The sequence below is a fragment of the Triticum aestivum genome, chromosome 1B (assembly GCF_018294505.1).
Source record: "Triticum aestivum cultivar Chinese Spring chromosome 1B, IWGSC CS RefSeq v2.1, whole genome shotgun sequence".
Taxonomy (NCBI): Eukaryota; Viridiplantae; Streptophyta; class Magnoliopsida; order Poales; family Poaceae; genus Triticum; species Triticum aestivum.
Genome location: NC_057795.1, coordinates 659,582,268 through 659,595,927, shown reverse-complemented (window position 1 = coordinate 659,595,927; position 13,660 = coordinate 659,582,268). Strand labels below are relative to the sequence as shown.

Sequence of the window (13,660 nt, the reverse complement as noted above, 5' to 3'; positions counted from 1 at the left end):
CAGCGGTAGAATGTTAAACACACTGAAATATCATATGGTAACAAGATCGGACTACGGCCCTTCGTAAGATAACATGGTAACAGATCAAACTAAATGACGGTTTACATGTGTCATGATTAAAAAGCAAAAAAGGAATAGAATGGAGTGATATTGTTTGGAATGAACAGAGGAAGTTCTTGCCAATCCAACTACTACATCTCATTCTTAAGCGAGACCCAGCAGTTCCAATGTTAACAACCTGTCTGAATGAGATTCAAGCAGCATGGAACAATTTTGCAAAATGAAGGTTGAGTTCGCAAGAGAAGCTAGAAACCATGAAAACCTTCAAACCCAGAGTCACTCCAGGCTAATTACTGTCTAGGCAGCATCATTCATGTAGCAAACCAACAGCAAAAGGGAAGTATGACCAGTACACACAGCCTCTTGCAGTACAGACTGAACATGTAACAAAACATGCCATTCATGGATTCAACATAGGAGTAGTTAGATTGGCATGTTCTGGGTATAATGAATGTAGAGTACTGAAAATCACAGTAACTATCTAAAAACACTCCAATCTCACGACATAATCATCCACATTATATGTAATTATTACAACAAGACTGCGGCATGTATGCATATATTCATCATTACTCTCCAACCTCTATGATGTAGGCAGTGACGACCACACAGTCGATAGATGGCAGGCAGGGCACCATCAGTTGGTGGAGGGAGGAACCCTGAGGAAGTCCAGCTCGAACAGGTAATCATCGGTGAAATGAGCTTTCCCCACAAGGGTGTGGCCCTGATCATTCTTGGTGACGCGGCACTCCGAAGGACCGAGGGTGATGGTGTAGCCAAGTTTGGCGAGCTGGCTGCTGGAGACCAGGTTCTTGTCGAGCCCAGGGACGTAGTACACATTCTGGAGACACATTGTCCGAGTGTTCAGTGACCCAATGTCTTGGACTTGCCTTGGTCCCATGCTCGGAACCTGGACGACGAGATCGGCCGGTGCGGGCATGCAATCCGTCAGCTGGCTCAGGTCGCCGGTCATGTGATTCGCGGCAGAAGATGCAACCAGCCAGGCGGCCCCGGGCGTCTTGGTCAGTGGTGTTGTGCCTGATTCCTGTGCAGCTGCAGGGTGGCTAGGTGCTCCGCTGAACATAACACGAGAATGAGATGTCACTATAAATGAATGAGCTAATACCGTAATACGAACAGAGGAACCTATCACTAATAGTACAGTACTTGCCAACGGTATTGTAATGCATCTGTACATTAAAATGAATAGATTATCCTGCAGATTTCTCAGAGTTAATTGAAACACCCGCCGACTTACAGCACAAAAAAAAACCACCCATCGACCCATCTGGAAATAATTTCCGTTAAATTCGTATGGAAAAGAAATGAAGCCTATCTTATATACTTCCTCCGTTTCTAAATATAAGTCTTTGGAGAGATTCCACTAGGAACGAAGGAAGTACATAAGAGATTGATCCCACTAAACTATTTATCTTAACATGCAAGCATGCCACATCATCATATAATTATGGATGGAATAAGGTCCACCTTAACATGTAACCATGCATCATAAAGACCCACCACCACATGCAACCATGCATGGGAAAATAATTATCATTCTATTGTTTAGCTTATATTCAATAAATATTTTATCAAATATATTAAGTCATATGTATTTTTAATTTTGATTCATGCGTTGTTAATTTAAAAATTTATATTCCACACAATCAAATCTCATTAAAATATATTGCAACCAATTCTCGCAGCAACGCGCGGGCATCATCTAGTTCTAGAAGAACCTGAACTTCCTATCTCCTCCGATTCAAAACCAAATAGACAAACGGTTTGAAACCAGAATCGCTCGGGGAAACTACATAAAAGTGAAAAAGAAGAACCAAGGGGTTTGCAACTTTGCTCGAGAAATTTCATGCGATTGGCCCCGGCCGCAACCGAGGTGATTATCAGACGTTAAAAAAAACAAAAAAAAAACCTGTATGGCAGTGGCAGATCGAGGTTGCAGTAAGTAGCGAACCTGGAGCCGGCGACCAGGAGCACCATCACACGAAGAGTTCCGCAGTCGCTGACTCGCTGCTCGGTTCCCCACTTTTATCGGGAGGAAAATGCAAATAAACCCTCAAGTACTCCTATAATTCAAATATTTCTAGCTTTGACCTCCATTAACTTTCCACTACGTATTTTCAGTACACATGGGCCCGCGTTTGAATACTCGCGTCTGTGCAGGAGAGTACTCAAATTTTGGGTACTACTACGAGTACGATACAGAGTGATCCTTTCCAAACGAGGTTAAAAAGAAATTACCAGCAAGTACATTGAAAACACATGACATCACAGATTGGAGGGACATGAAGATTTTACCTGTGGACGAGTCCTCCCTCTGGCCGATAATGCATTGGAGTTTCAGTTGCAGCATTCAAGCTGAGACTAGTTTCACCTGTGTGCAATCAGGCATTAGCACAAAAGTTATACAGCTGCGCAATTTATTTATCTTTGCACGGAGTAACATGTTTTCATGACCCGGTCCCTGCGTCTCCGGACAAACCGGGGGAAACCCTAGCTGCTGCCGGCCGGTTCCCTCCCGCTGCCCACCCCCGCGTCGCTGCCGCCGGAGGGCCGGCCAGCGAAGCGGACCTCGGGATGGTGGCGGTGGGGCAGTTCTCCTATCTGATGTGCCGCTGCGCTACATCCCTCCCTCACGAGATCTGGATTGTGGGCGGCGCGGGCGGCATCCCCAGGCGGAGGGGCATCTTCTTCTCCAGCGTGCCCCTGCCCTCCGTCCCCACCAACGCGCGCATCCCATGCCACCGATATTCGGCGCTGGTGGCCTCCCCCAGCTTCTGCTGCTCCCCTCCTGTCCAGCCTCCCGCGTCCCTAGCGGTGATGCTCAACAGCTGCTGGTGTTGCCGCTGCTCGGGATTAGCGCGGGCGCTGCACCGAGTGAGGACCTTTCGTCCTTGTGTTCTGTGGTGCCCCTCATTACGGCGATTACTCGAGGCAACGACGGTCTTATCCTCAGCAGTGACTGCCCCGGCGGCACATTGATCTGGTGGCATGATGTACCTTGGCGCCTCGCAGTGGGTTTTGGCGCTGCTCCGGCCCTGACGGCTTCGAACCCGCGTTTTCCAGTGTTTGTGGCTTGCCGGCGCCTCCGACCCGTCGATCCGGTGTCTACGCTCCTTCCAGCTCATTCAACTCACCGGTGTCCTCACGGCTATGGCCCCGGCACCTAGGATCTACGTTTCTCCAGCTCCTAGTTCGCTTGTGTCGCTGGACGCCGTCACTACCCCCTGCATCGGTTCTCTATGCCTCACCACCTCCCCGACCTTGTATACCTCCATGCCTTGCCTGGTGTTAGTTCCAACTCTCGTTTGTCCGGCGGCGCCCAGGGCCGCCCTCCGGTGGTAGGTGCAGCCACACCACCCCTCCTCCCGCCGTGGAGGTTTTGACCACCCGTGGAATCCTCTTCTCCGATTCTGTACCTGGTGGCTTGGGAGTTGGGACTACTGAGGCTTTGGCCAAGGAGAAATCTTTGCCCGGCTTGCTGGTGTTGGCAGCGACGACACCCATGGGTGTCGTTTTCCTTCATGGAGGCGCTGACATGGCCTCCTCCCGTGCCCCTCTTCGACCTAAGGGGAAACCCTGGGTTCGGTTATTCGGATCGGATGGTGACGGTGTCACGACGTTGTTTTCCTTCATGAAGGCGATATCTTGGTCGCTCGTGCCGTCCTTAGTGTTGGCTTGAGCGATGTTGGATTTCATGCTGGATTGGTCCGCCCCTCTAGATGGGGGCTTCATAGGTTTAGCTGCATTGTATCTTCTATTTGGGTCGAGCATCCCTGGCCCACTGCTCTAGGCACCATGTTCATGCCTACTTGTGTTTGTGTCAATATGTTGTACCTTTTCTTTGTACTCATTTCATTCTATTCTATCAATGGAAAATACACAAGCTTTGCGTATTCACGAAAAAAGTAACATGTTTTCATCATTTTTCTAAGATGAGACATTTATCAATAGTTATCTCCAGTATTTATATATACTTCATCCTTATCACAAATACGTAATGTTTTGGGCATGTTTTATGCCAAACTTCTACTTATGATTACAAATATAATTTTAGTTATTCAGATTGGAAAACTGAAAAGCATGTGCCGAAATTTGCCTTGAAAAGTACTTCCAGAGTATTAGAATATATTGGTTTTTGTGCATACAATTCAATAGTAATTAGTTGTCAAAGTTACACCTTTGAGACAATTTCAGTGTTCAAAACAACACTTATTTGTCATATAGACAGAGTAGTGTAAGTGACAAAAAAATTGATGTTATTATATTGGAGAGTAATAACGATTGTGACTTTATATCACAGAATGACATATTTTAGTCGAGTAATTGTTGGCCAAACAACTTATATCCGAGTCAGGTGACTATCTCTTTCGTGATTAAACAAGGACACTGATAACGCTCACACGTGTGGTGTGAACAACACACGACCACACACCCTATAACACATAGATTGCGCCACGTCACCACATTCATGCATGTGAGAATCTTTTTGGATTTCCAGTTTTTAAAATGTTTTATCTCTTAAATGAAAAATCTGATTGAAAATCTGTTTTCACCGTTAAATCCATCGCGACGAGATCTTCGAAACTAGATCTCACACCAATATGTTTCAACAACCTTTTTTGGGTTAAAAGTTGCCATGTATATTGCACATGAATTACCATAGTGTTTACACTAAAGTTGTCATGATATGTTTCAGCTATTTTTTTTCTACTTTTAAAAGTAAATTTTGACATATTATAAAACCAACCATAAACTAAAATTGCCATGGTGAATTACTTAAATTTGCCATGATAAATGCACTTAAAATTTCCATGGTTCATACAAAAAGTAATTTTCATGGTCCAAGTACTAGAATTGCCATGGTCAAAAACACTAAAATTGCCATGATCTATAAACTAAAATAGTCATGATCTATAAACTAAATTTGCCATGATGGATTACTAAAAATTGCCATGATCCATGCATTAAATTTGCCGTGAATTACTAAAAATTGCCATGGTCAATTAATAAAACTTGTCGTAAAAAGTAGTTTAAAATACAACGATAGTTTTAAATCTAAAAAAAACAGATAAGCCATCTCATGTTAACTTTAGTGTAAACACTATGACAACTATAGTGTAAACATCATGACAACTTTTGGCAAAAAAAATCGTCGAAACATATCAACATGGGATCTAGTTTTATAAATCTCGTCTAGATGGATTTAATGGTGAAAATGGATTTTTAATTAGAAGATAAAACATTTTTAAGGCGAAAACCAAAAAGATTCCCGCTGATATCATCTGTTTTGACGTGGCAAAATGAATGATAATGAAGGCGTTCGGGTCATGTTGCTTCGTGCCACACATGTGGGCGTTAACATTAAAGTCAAACAAAAGGTTGTAGTTTGATTGTCCGACTGCACATCTTTTAGGAAAGTCATGTTGTTATAAACTATATTTAGTGACGAAAAGGTCAATCACATAGGAATTGGCTGGTAAAGTGTGTAGTAACGTCAGAACCATATATTACATGGCAGTTTAAGGCTTTACTAGTACTATGGACTATTTGTTCTTGAAGACAAACAAAAAGAGAACGATTAAATGTCTCACCCGATGAATCAGTAACAAAACCATTATCAGGATGTGCATGATTTCCTTTGGACACAAGGTCATTCTTGCATGACTTCCGCTTCAAGGCAAGTCGAGCGTCAGTACTCTTCAATGTATTCCCGTCATGTTTTTCTCCTTTTTGTCTATCGGTTACGCTTACATCATTAGTGTATACTTCAAGTCTCCTTGAGCATTCAGAACTGTGAGGCTTACCAAGGGGTGCTGCAATATATCAATACAATAATATAACTTAATTTCTTTCCCATAACTGGCTAATTTTAATGCTATGTCTCGAGTGATGGTGTTCATTTCCACGTGTTCACTGCCAATTAAATTGTGTGATCTTGTTTGAGAACATATGGTGTGCATAAATTTCATATTATTATACTTTTTTTGTGCTCATTTAATTTTCTCTATGACTGTCTTTTTGAGCAGTTTTAACATGGTCCCTCTTACCTCCTCTTTTCACATGAGAGGTAAGAGTATAAAATAGATCAGAGCCGTCGATTACATTAATTAGTGGCCTGATTAACTCTTACCTTCTTACCTCATATGTAAAAAGAGGGAGTAAGAGGGACCATGTTAAAATTTGCCTGTTTCTTATCGGTTGCAACAAAAGCTGTAATACAATTAGGTTGTATGATTATTTGATGCAGAGGCATAATAATGAAAGCTTCCAATTTCCAAAACAATAAGTACAATTGTAGCTAACAATTACAAAGCCATAGTATATATGTTAACATTTAAGTAGAGTGGTCATGGATATGATTAGTTCTTCATATGTACTAAGACTAGTTACAATGAGAGTATCATAGGTAGGACATGTATGCCAACTAGACTTTTTGTTGAGGTGACACGCGATTAACTGAGGAAAAAGAGGATTGGGTATCAACATATGATACCATATCATATTAAATTATGTCGCATATGTGTCATGCATGACAATAAATGAGATCACTATGATACCAATCTATGAAGTATATATACTATGCATTAGTATCATATGTATGATACTAATATATATGATACTTGCATTATGACCAGAACAGGTGTGATAAGATGATGTAAGCATGCTATAAGGATTTAAAATATTATATTTATGCCGAGTTGAAGGAGAGAGAAGGAAAGCAGACTTTGAATTATAAGAGCCAGCTCCAACAGGGGCTTCAAAACTTGTCAGAGTGTGAGGTGGGTTAGGTATTAATAAAGTGAAGCTAACAACTACACATGCTGGCTAATATTGGTTATATATGAGATGATAACAACATATATCCAGCAGTTGGCTATACTATTAGCCATGCTCTAATCATGGTAATCTCAAATGGAAGTGATGACTGAAAAGTTAGAATACTAACCATTATTTATAATTTTGTGATCGCGTGTGACCAAGGTGTAGAGAATCAACCCAACACTGAGGTCAGATTTAGCTGAGCCACAACCCGTTTTGACCAAATTGTGTGCATCCATGCGAAACCTGAAATATGGATTCGTTAAAAAGAAAGAAAGGATGCGGCCACTGGGGATGGGAGAGGGGGTTCACAAATTTTTTTTTTGAACCATGCAAGAAAGCTGTGTGTATTTCATTAAATAAAAATAAGAGTACAACGCCAAAAATTGTACAATTAAACTCTTACGTTGAGCCCACCATAATAAACTCTTCATCACTACGGCCAGGCTTAGAAATCTCGGAAGTCTTGTCAGACGAGAAAGAGCCCAACTCTTCCAGCTCATGCAGCACACACAACCCACCTACAGTTAATCATAGTTAAATGAGTACGGAAATTTTATCCAATCTTAATGAATTCCGTCTAGTGCCAAACTGCAAGCTAACTCACCCATCATTAAATTAATGTGTTTCGATGAATCATGTGCATATTTTCTCAAATCTTATTTTCAGCGCACATGTACGGATTTATATGATTTTTTTATTGTATTATAACAGAAAGTAGTGGTTGAAAGCAAGATAAGAGTACATGTCTGCAACCCACCCTCGGTGAAAGTAATTTGAGTCCAAAAAACATGAAGTTTTAGTCTTAGTTTTGGTCAAATATTTAAAACCTGGAGCAAAGATATTAAAAGAAACACTTTTATCGTATATTGGAAAGTGCATGTAGCTAGGCTTAGGTCCGTAACCATTACTCAATTTATATCCATCGATTGTGTTTATTTTGCATTTTTTGAGCCGATCAATTGAATAGTATTACCAGGAAGGCTCCAAGACGCGCATTTAGGGAGCTCCAAATAAGCCAAGTTATACACCATTCCTCTTCCAGTCCCGTCAGCGGCTGTCACACTTTGGCGATGGTCTCTGCAGGATCCACGATACGTGTCAAGTCACAAGATGCACTCGTCCACCAAAACCATGGTTAAAATTTAAGGCATTTCCGAGATGTGCAAACAAGAGATGTATACACTATGGATGGTTCTATAAAATTTTGAGTTCAACTACGACATATTATCTACATCCCAGATTACTTGTTTTAAATTTGTCTAGATATACAGATATATCTACGTTAACTAGTTTACAAGAGTGAGTTAATCTTGATGTTATTTTGTTCACAGCAGTATTCACATACGGAGTATGAGCATATGCGTTTCGTTTAGTGACACAGTTGCATAAGCACTATCATGAAGCTGGAACAATTACAAGTTAGACCATTAAGGATGAAAATGGAACTAGTAAAATAGATCGATCAGCCAGCAGATCTACACAATTGATCAAAGAATTCGGCAAAGGATGATCGTGCTGTTGGTACCTGGTCGGTGGATCGATGGATTCTGCTGGGCTAGGAGCTTGGGCAAGAGCCGCCATGGGAAGCAAAACGAACTCAGGAGGTGCGGTATCGAGACGAAGTGGGGGGATGTGGAATGGTTGACCAGTGCCTTAGCACTTAGCACAAGGCTGCACAAGACGAGGTTGCTTCCGTCTCACGCGAGGCTTATTTTCTCCTCAATCGTTCCTAAACTTTTGCTTAATTATGTTAAACCCCAAGTTTACCGCGTTAAGTATGTCCTATTAGTTTCCACGCGGTTGATGAGGACTTTGTTGTCTCGACATACCGGGTTGCTTAACCATCTTTGCTTGCTTGTATTGACGAAGATAAAATAAATACAACATGCTTCTCTTGCTTCTTCTCTATCATTTAGAGAAATAGCAGAAGTTATTATACTCGCATGCCTATAATATAAACAAACTTTTTTTTTGCTTCTCTCTTATACACTTTTTTTTTGTGAGTGCTTCTTTTTTTTCTTTTTTTTTTGCGGGAAATCTTCCGGTCTATTCATCTTCAATCATGGCAGTACAACGAATACCAAAAATAATAAAAATTACATCTAGATCCGTAGACCACCTAGCGACGACTACAAGCACTAAAGCGAGCCGAAGGCATGCCGCCGTCATCGCCCCTCCATCGTCAGAGTCGGGCACAACTTGTTGTAGTAGTCAGTCGAAAAGTCGTCGTGCTAAGGCCCCATAGGACCAGCGCACCAGAACAGCAATCACCACAGATGAAGAATAACATAGATCAGAAGGATCCAATCCGAAGACACACGAACGTAGACGAACACCAACGAGATCCGAGCAAATCCACCAAAGATAGATCCGCCGGAGACACACCTCCACACGCCCTCCAATGATGCTAGACGCACCATTGAAATGGGGGCTAGGCGGCGAGACCTTTATTCCATCTTCAGAAAGCCGCCGCCGTTTCGTCTTCCTGAGCAGAACACAAACCCTAATAAAATTGAAAGAAACGACTAAAAACGAAGCCCTCCCGCCGGCCCTTGGCAAGATCCACCGCGCCTCGATGGCCCTAGGGCCACCGGAGACGAGGCGGACCTGCGTCGGAGCCGGCGAGAGGCAGAAACCCTAGCTGCATTTTTTAGGAGGAGGAAGAGGCGGCGGTGAGTGCTTCTCTCTTATACATTACTCCCTCTGTCCCAAAATATAAGAACGTTTTTGACACCATGTTAGTGTTAAAACGTTTTTATATTTTGAGATGGAGGGAGTCGTAACCAATCGCCGCTAGATAGTATCAGTGTACATATCCTATCCTAATAATTGAACTAAAAAAATACCCGAGTTGAGCGGTAATCTCAAGTATCTTTCTCTAATTGTTGGTTACTATTTTATTTAAAATTGTACCCAAACTATTACTTTTGGTCGGAAATTCTGACCAGCCACACAGAGGTTTCTGAAATTGTAGGCTCTACATGTAGTACATGTTAATGGTACGGAGATATATTGTTTTTAACACAGTACAGACACAAACACTCATATATGCGCATACACTCATCCCTATGAATATAAACACGCACACCCTACTCCAATAAGCACCTTCGAGAGACTGAGCCGGCATATCATCTTTAGATTTATCAAGTCACCATATGCACCTTGTTGTCGACGGGGACGTCTTCTCCCACTGAAAGCGCGTTGCCGAAATCCTGTAATAAATCTAGGAATAATGTGAGCACCAGGGCTTGAACCCTCGTGGACAGGGGATACCACTGTCCCTCTAACCATCAAACCATATGTTGGTTCGCATTGTGTTGTTCGTTTGCTACATGAATGTTGCAGCGTAGATGATAATTAATTTGGTCCTGGAAGGTTTCGTGATTTATAGTAGGAACAAGATACTTTTGTCTCTTTGATTCGAAGGATTTTGAAAGCATATAAATAACATAAATACTATAGAAGTATGACCGGCATATATGCAAGACCGAGGATTAGAAAACACATAAATCCTATAGACGTGGTGGGTGTTCGATCAGAAGAACCTGAGGAGGCTCTCGTACCTAGTCGCTGCTAGGGTTCCTTCCGCCTCCTGCCGGCACCAGCGCCGGTCTGGCTCGTCTCCTGTGGCCTTGGGGGCCATGGAGGCGTGGTGGATCTCGGCCCTTGCATGTGGGAGAGCTTCGTTTCTAATGGTTTTATGAGTTTTCTTAGGGTTTGTGTTCTTCTCAGAGAGATGAGACGGTGGGGGCTCTCTGAAGATGGAAAAAGGTTCTCTCCGCCTAGCCTCCATCCAGGTGGTACTTCTAGCGTCATTGGTGGCCGTGTGGAGATTTTACTCCATTGGATTTTGCGGGATTTGGTCGGTGTTTGCCTTCGGTGGATCCACGTGGATCCAGTCTTTGTTCATGTGTGTTCGTGTGTCTACCGGTTAGATCCTTCCGATCTAAGCTTCTCTTCACGACGGCGGTTGCCCGTTCTGGTGCGCTGATTCTATAGGGCCTTAAAATGGAGATTTCCTGACTATCTACTACAAGAAGGGGCGATGACGGCAGCCTTCGGCTCGCTTCAATGCTTGTAGTCGTCGCCGGGTGGTCTACAAATTTGAATGCAGTTTTTATCATTTCTGATGTTTTCTGTATTATCATGATTGATGATGAATATTGTAAGTTTTCTAGAAAACAAAATACATAGCACCCCCCCCCCCCCCCCCCCCAAAAGAAGAAGAATATGGAAAACACATGACCAAATCCAAGTAAATCCACACAAGTGAAGCAAAGTCGTGATGTTAAGTACTCCCTCTGTAGTATTTAAACAATATTATATTACTTTAGGGAGTAATTCTAGAATGATGTCTAGATGGATTGCAAAAACTCAATTTTTTTTTTTTACTTTCAATCTAAGAGCGAAGAAAATTATTCTGCAGTTTCTATTGCTTCGATCCTTCGAATTAAATAGATAAAATGGTGCTTTCTCAATCGGGCAGTATGATGCCATGGTTACACAATGTCAAACATAGTTGGCAGAAGAAAAATGATAATCTTACCGGACTTATCATATAGTTATTTTTTATTGAACATGCATTATTTTATGCAGCTTAATTTTCACGCAGACGCAGATAGCGGATGCGAAGTGTGTCGTTGTAATATTGCAGGGACCTAGAACAAATATTACACCTACTAGTATCAGGTAGGAGGCAAACCTCTTCGCTATCTCCTGATACCCCATTTTCCAGACGCAATTCCGTACTTGGCTAAGCCAGGCGACGACATAGAGACCATGGCTGCTTCAGGAGAGCTCGAGATGAACACCGATAACAGGTTAGGTACTTAGCTCCCCGTTCATTGCAGATTTGCAGCGGCTGCTATATATGCTTACGTACAAGTCCTTCCGATTGCACCCATGCCTAGCTTCTGATCGTTCTTCTCCCACGATCCAAATTAGTCAAGCCTCCATGTCATTTTGGTACGCCTCGGCACAATTGAATCATTACTTATTTGAATTTGATTCCACGGCGTGGGAAGCATCTAAGTGTTCCTGGGTTTAGTTGACTTCCGAAACGGTGTTGATCGTATATTCGTATCGGTACCAACTTTTTTACAGACTCAAAAAAAAAAAAAACTGTCATTGTCTTCTATCAATGGGTGGTGGGCCAAATCAACTGAGATGAGGAACATTAGTGCATTACAAATAGGATGAAGGGAACCACAATTGCCGCTCATGTCGCTTGTAACATTTGGAATGAAAGGAACCCGAAGAGTTTTTCAGCGGAAATTTGTTTCTGCTAAGAGCATCCATAGCGGGACCCTTTATATTGCCCCTAAACATCCGGGCGGACGGTCTGGTCAGCAACATGTCAAGAAATTACGCATCCCTCTCTATATGTCTGGGCTGATCGGCACCCCTCATATCAAGCCCATATCTTCTCATATCCGTCCCATATCTGGGAACAATATGGGGACGCTCGGACGCATCCGTTACATCAGATACAAATACAACCCACGCTGGATCATTCCGACCCCATAAATATGCCCACCCTATCAACATCCGGCTGAAACACTAGCCACTTGCCATTCTACTTCACTTTGAGTTCGCGTCGCTCCATCGTCCCACAACCCCTCTTCGACGATCTGCGGCCTCCTCAACACAACGTGCAGCGGATCTAACTCTGAGATCTTTGGATCCGTCGACTGGGACATCGTTCCATGCGGGGACGAGGAGATGACCGTCCGCATGGCTCTCCGCCGCTCCAGGGAGGAATCTGCTTGACCGCGGACCGAGTCCATCCAACAGGAATCTCTTGTGTCCATACATGTGGCGCTTGGATCCTCCTGCGCCGGTAGCTCCAGTCAGATGACCGTGGCGGAAGGCCCTGAGCTGGCTGCGTAATCCCTGCGGCAGAGCCTCATCCCTGTGACATTGGGTTCTGAGTCCAAGGTAAACGCTAGTAAATGGCCCAACCGTGGTTGCGTCAAGGACACATAGGGCGAGGAAGATGGCACAGCAAGCAGCAGAGGCGGAGTCACACGCCGTGTCCACAACCGGGGATGCCCTCTGAGCCGGCATCCTCAAGAATTGGCAAGCCCAGATGGACTGTGCCCTCTGAAAGGAGCAAACCCAGGAGGTTCGTGCCAACGCTACAATGCCCCCCTGAGTGGAGGACGAGGAGGCCGGTGACGGATCAAACAACTCCGGCAGTGAGCAGATCTAGTTTGATCCACATTGCGTCTTTGACCGCTACTTCCGCGACAAAGATGGCAAAAGCAAGGGCAGTGAGGTAGTATGTACGATGACCTAGTTGATGTCACGTGTCTGATAGAGATGAAGTGTGTTTGTTTATTTTAGAGCATCTCCAAATGCAGCCCTATAATAGGACACCAAAAAGTAGTTATTGGGCATCAAAAAAGTTGTGTTGGCATCACTTGAATTTTTCTTGCTCCAACAACAACCCTATAACTGGGCACCAATTTGCTCCAACAGTTGTCCTATATTGGGCACCACAATTGCATATGTATTAAACATATTCATATCAAACTCATCTCAAATGATTTCGAAACAAATACTACAAACATAACATCAAATTCATCAATCCACAACATCAAATTATCCATTACATTTTTTCATACACAAATTATTCACCACACGATAAGAAGAAACTAGGGATGTTGTTCCCAATGCCATTTCCACCACTCCTCCCTGAGATCCTTTTGAATCACCGGGGAATGTGGTGCAATGATGGATCTTGAATTGTCTAGCC

The 13,660-nt window shown here is 43.1% G+C and overlaps 1 protein-coding gene across 2 annotated transcripts; it reads right to left on the bottom strand.

Moving 5' to 3' along the window:
• Nucleotides 1-403: 403 nt before the first annotated feature.
• On the bottom strand, nt 404-8,573 carry LOC123098964 (uncharacterized). Of its 2 annotated transcripts, XM_044521064.1 has the most exons (7): nt 8,429-8,573; nt 7,877-7,980; nt 7,307-7,421; nt 7,028-7,146; nt 5,673-5,894; nt 2,377-2,452; nt 404-1,136 (listed from the first exon to the last, which is right to left on the bottom strand). In XM_044521064.1, the coding sequence occupies exons 1-7, from the start codon at nt 8,482-8,484 to the stop codon at nt 698-700; spliced, it is 1,131 nt and encodes a 376-aa protein (XP_044376999.1). In that variant the 5' UTR covers nt 8,485-8,573; the 3' UTR covers nt 404-697. The 2 variants fall into 2 exon arrangements, with proteins under 2 accessions (XP_044376999.1, XP_044377006.1); XM_044521071.1 differs by lacking the exon at nt 5,673-5,894.
• Nucleotides 8,574-13,660: the final 5,087 nt, after the last annotated feature.

Excerpts from the sequence above, each read along its gene's own strand:
- LOC123098964 (XM_044521064.1), bottom strand. The coding sequence starts at position 8,484 with ATGGCGGCTCTTGCCCAAGCTCCTAGCCCAGCAGAATCCATCGATCCA. Across the intron at positions 7,147-7,306 it reads TTTATTATGGTGGGCTCAAC|GTTTCGCATGGATGCACACA; the intron begins GTAAGAGTTTAA and ends TCCATATTTCAG. Across the intron at positions 2,453-5,672 it reads TTTTGTTACTGATTCATCGG|GTGAAACTAGTCTCAGCTTG; the intron begins GTGAGACATTTA and ends GATTGCACACAG.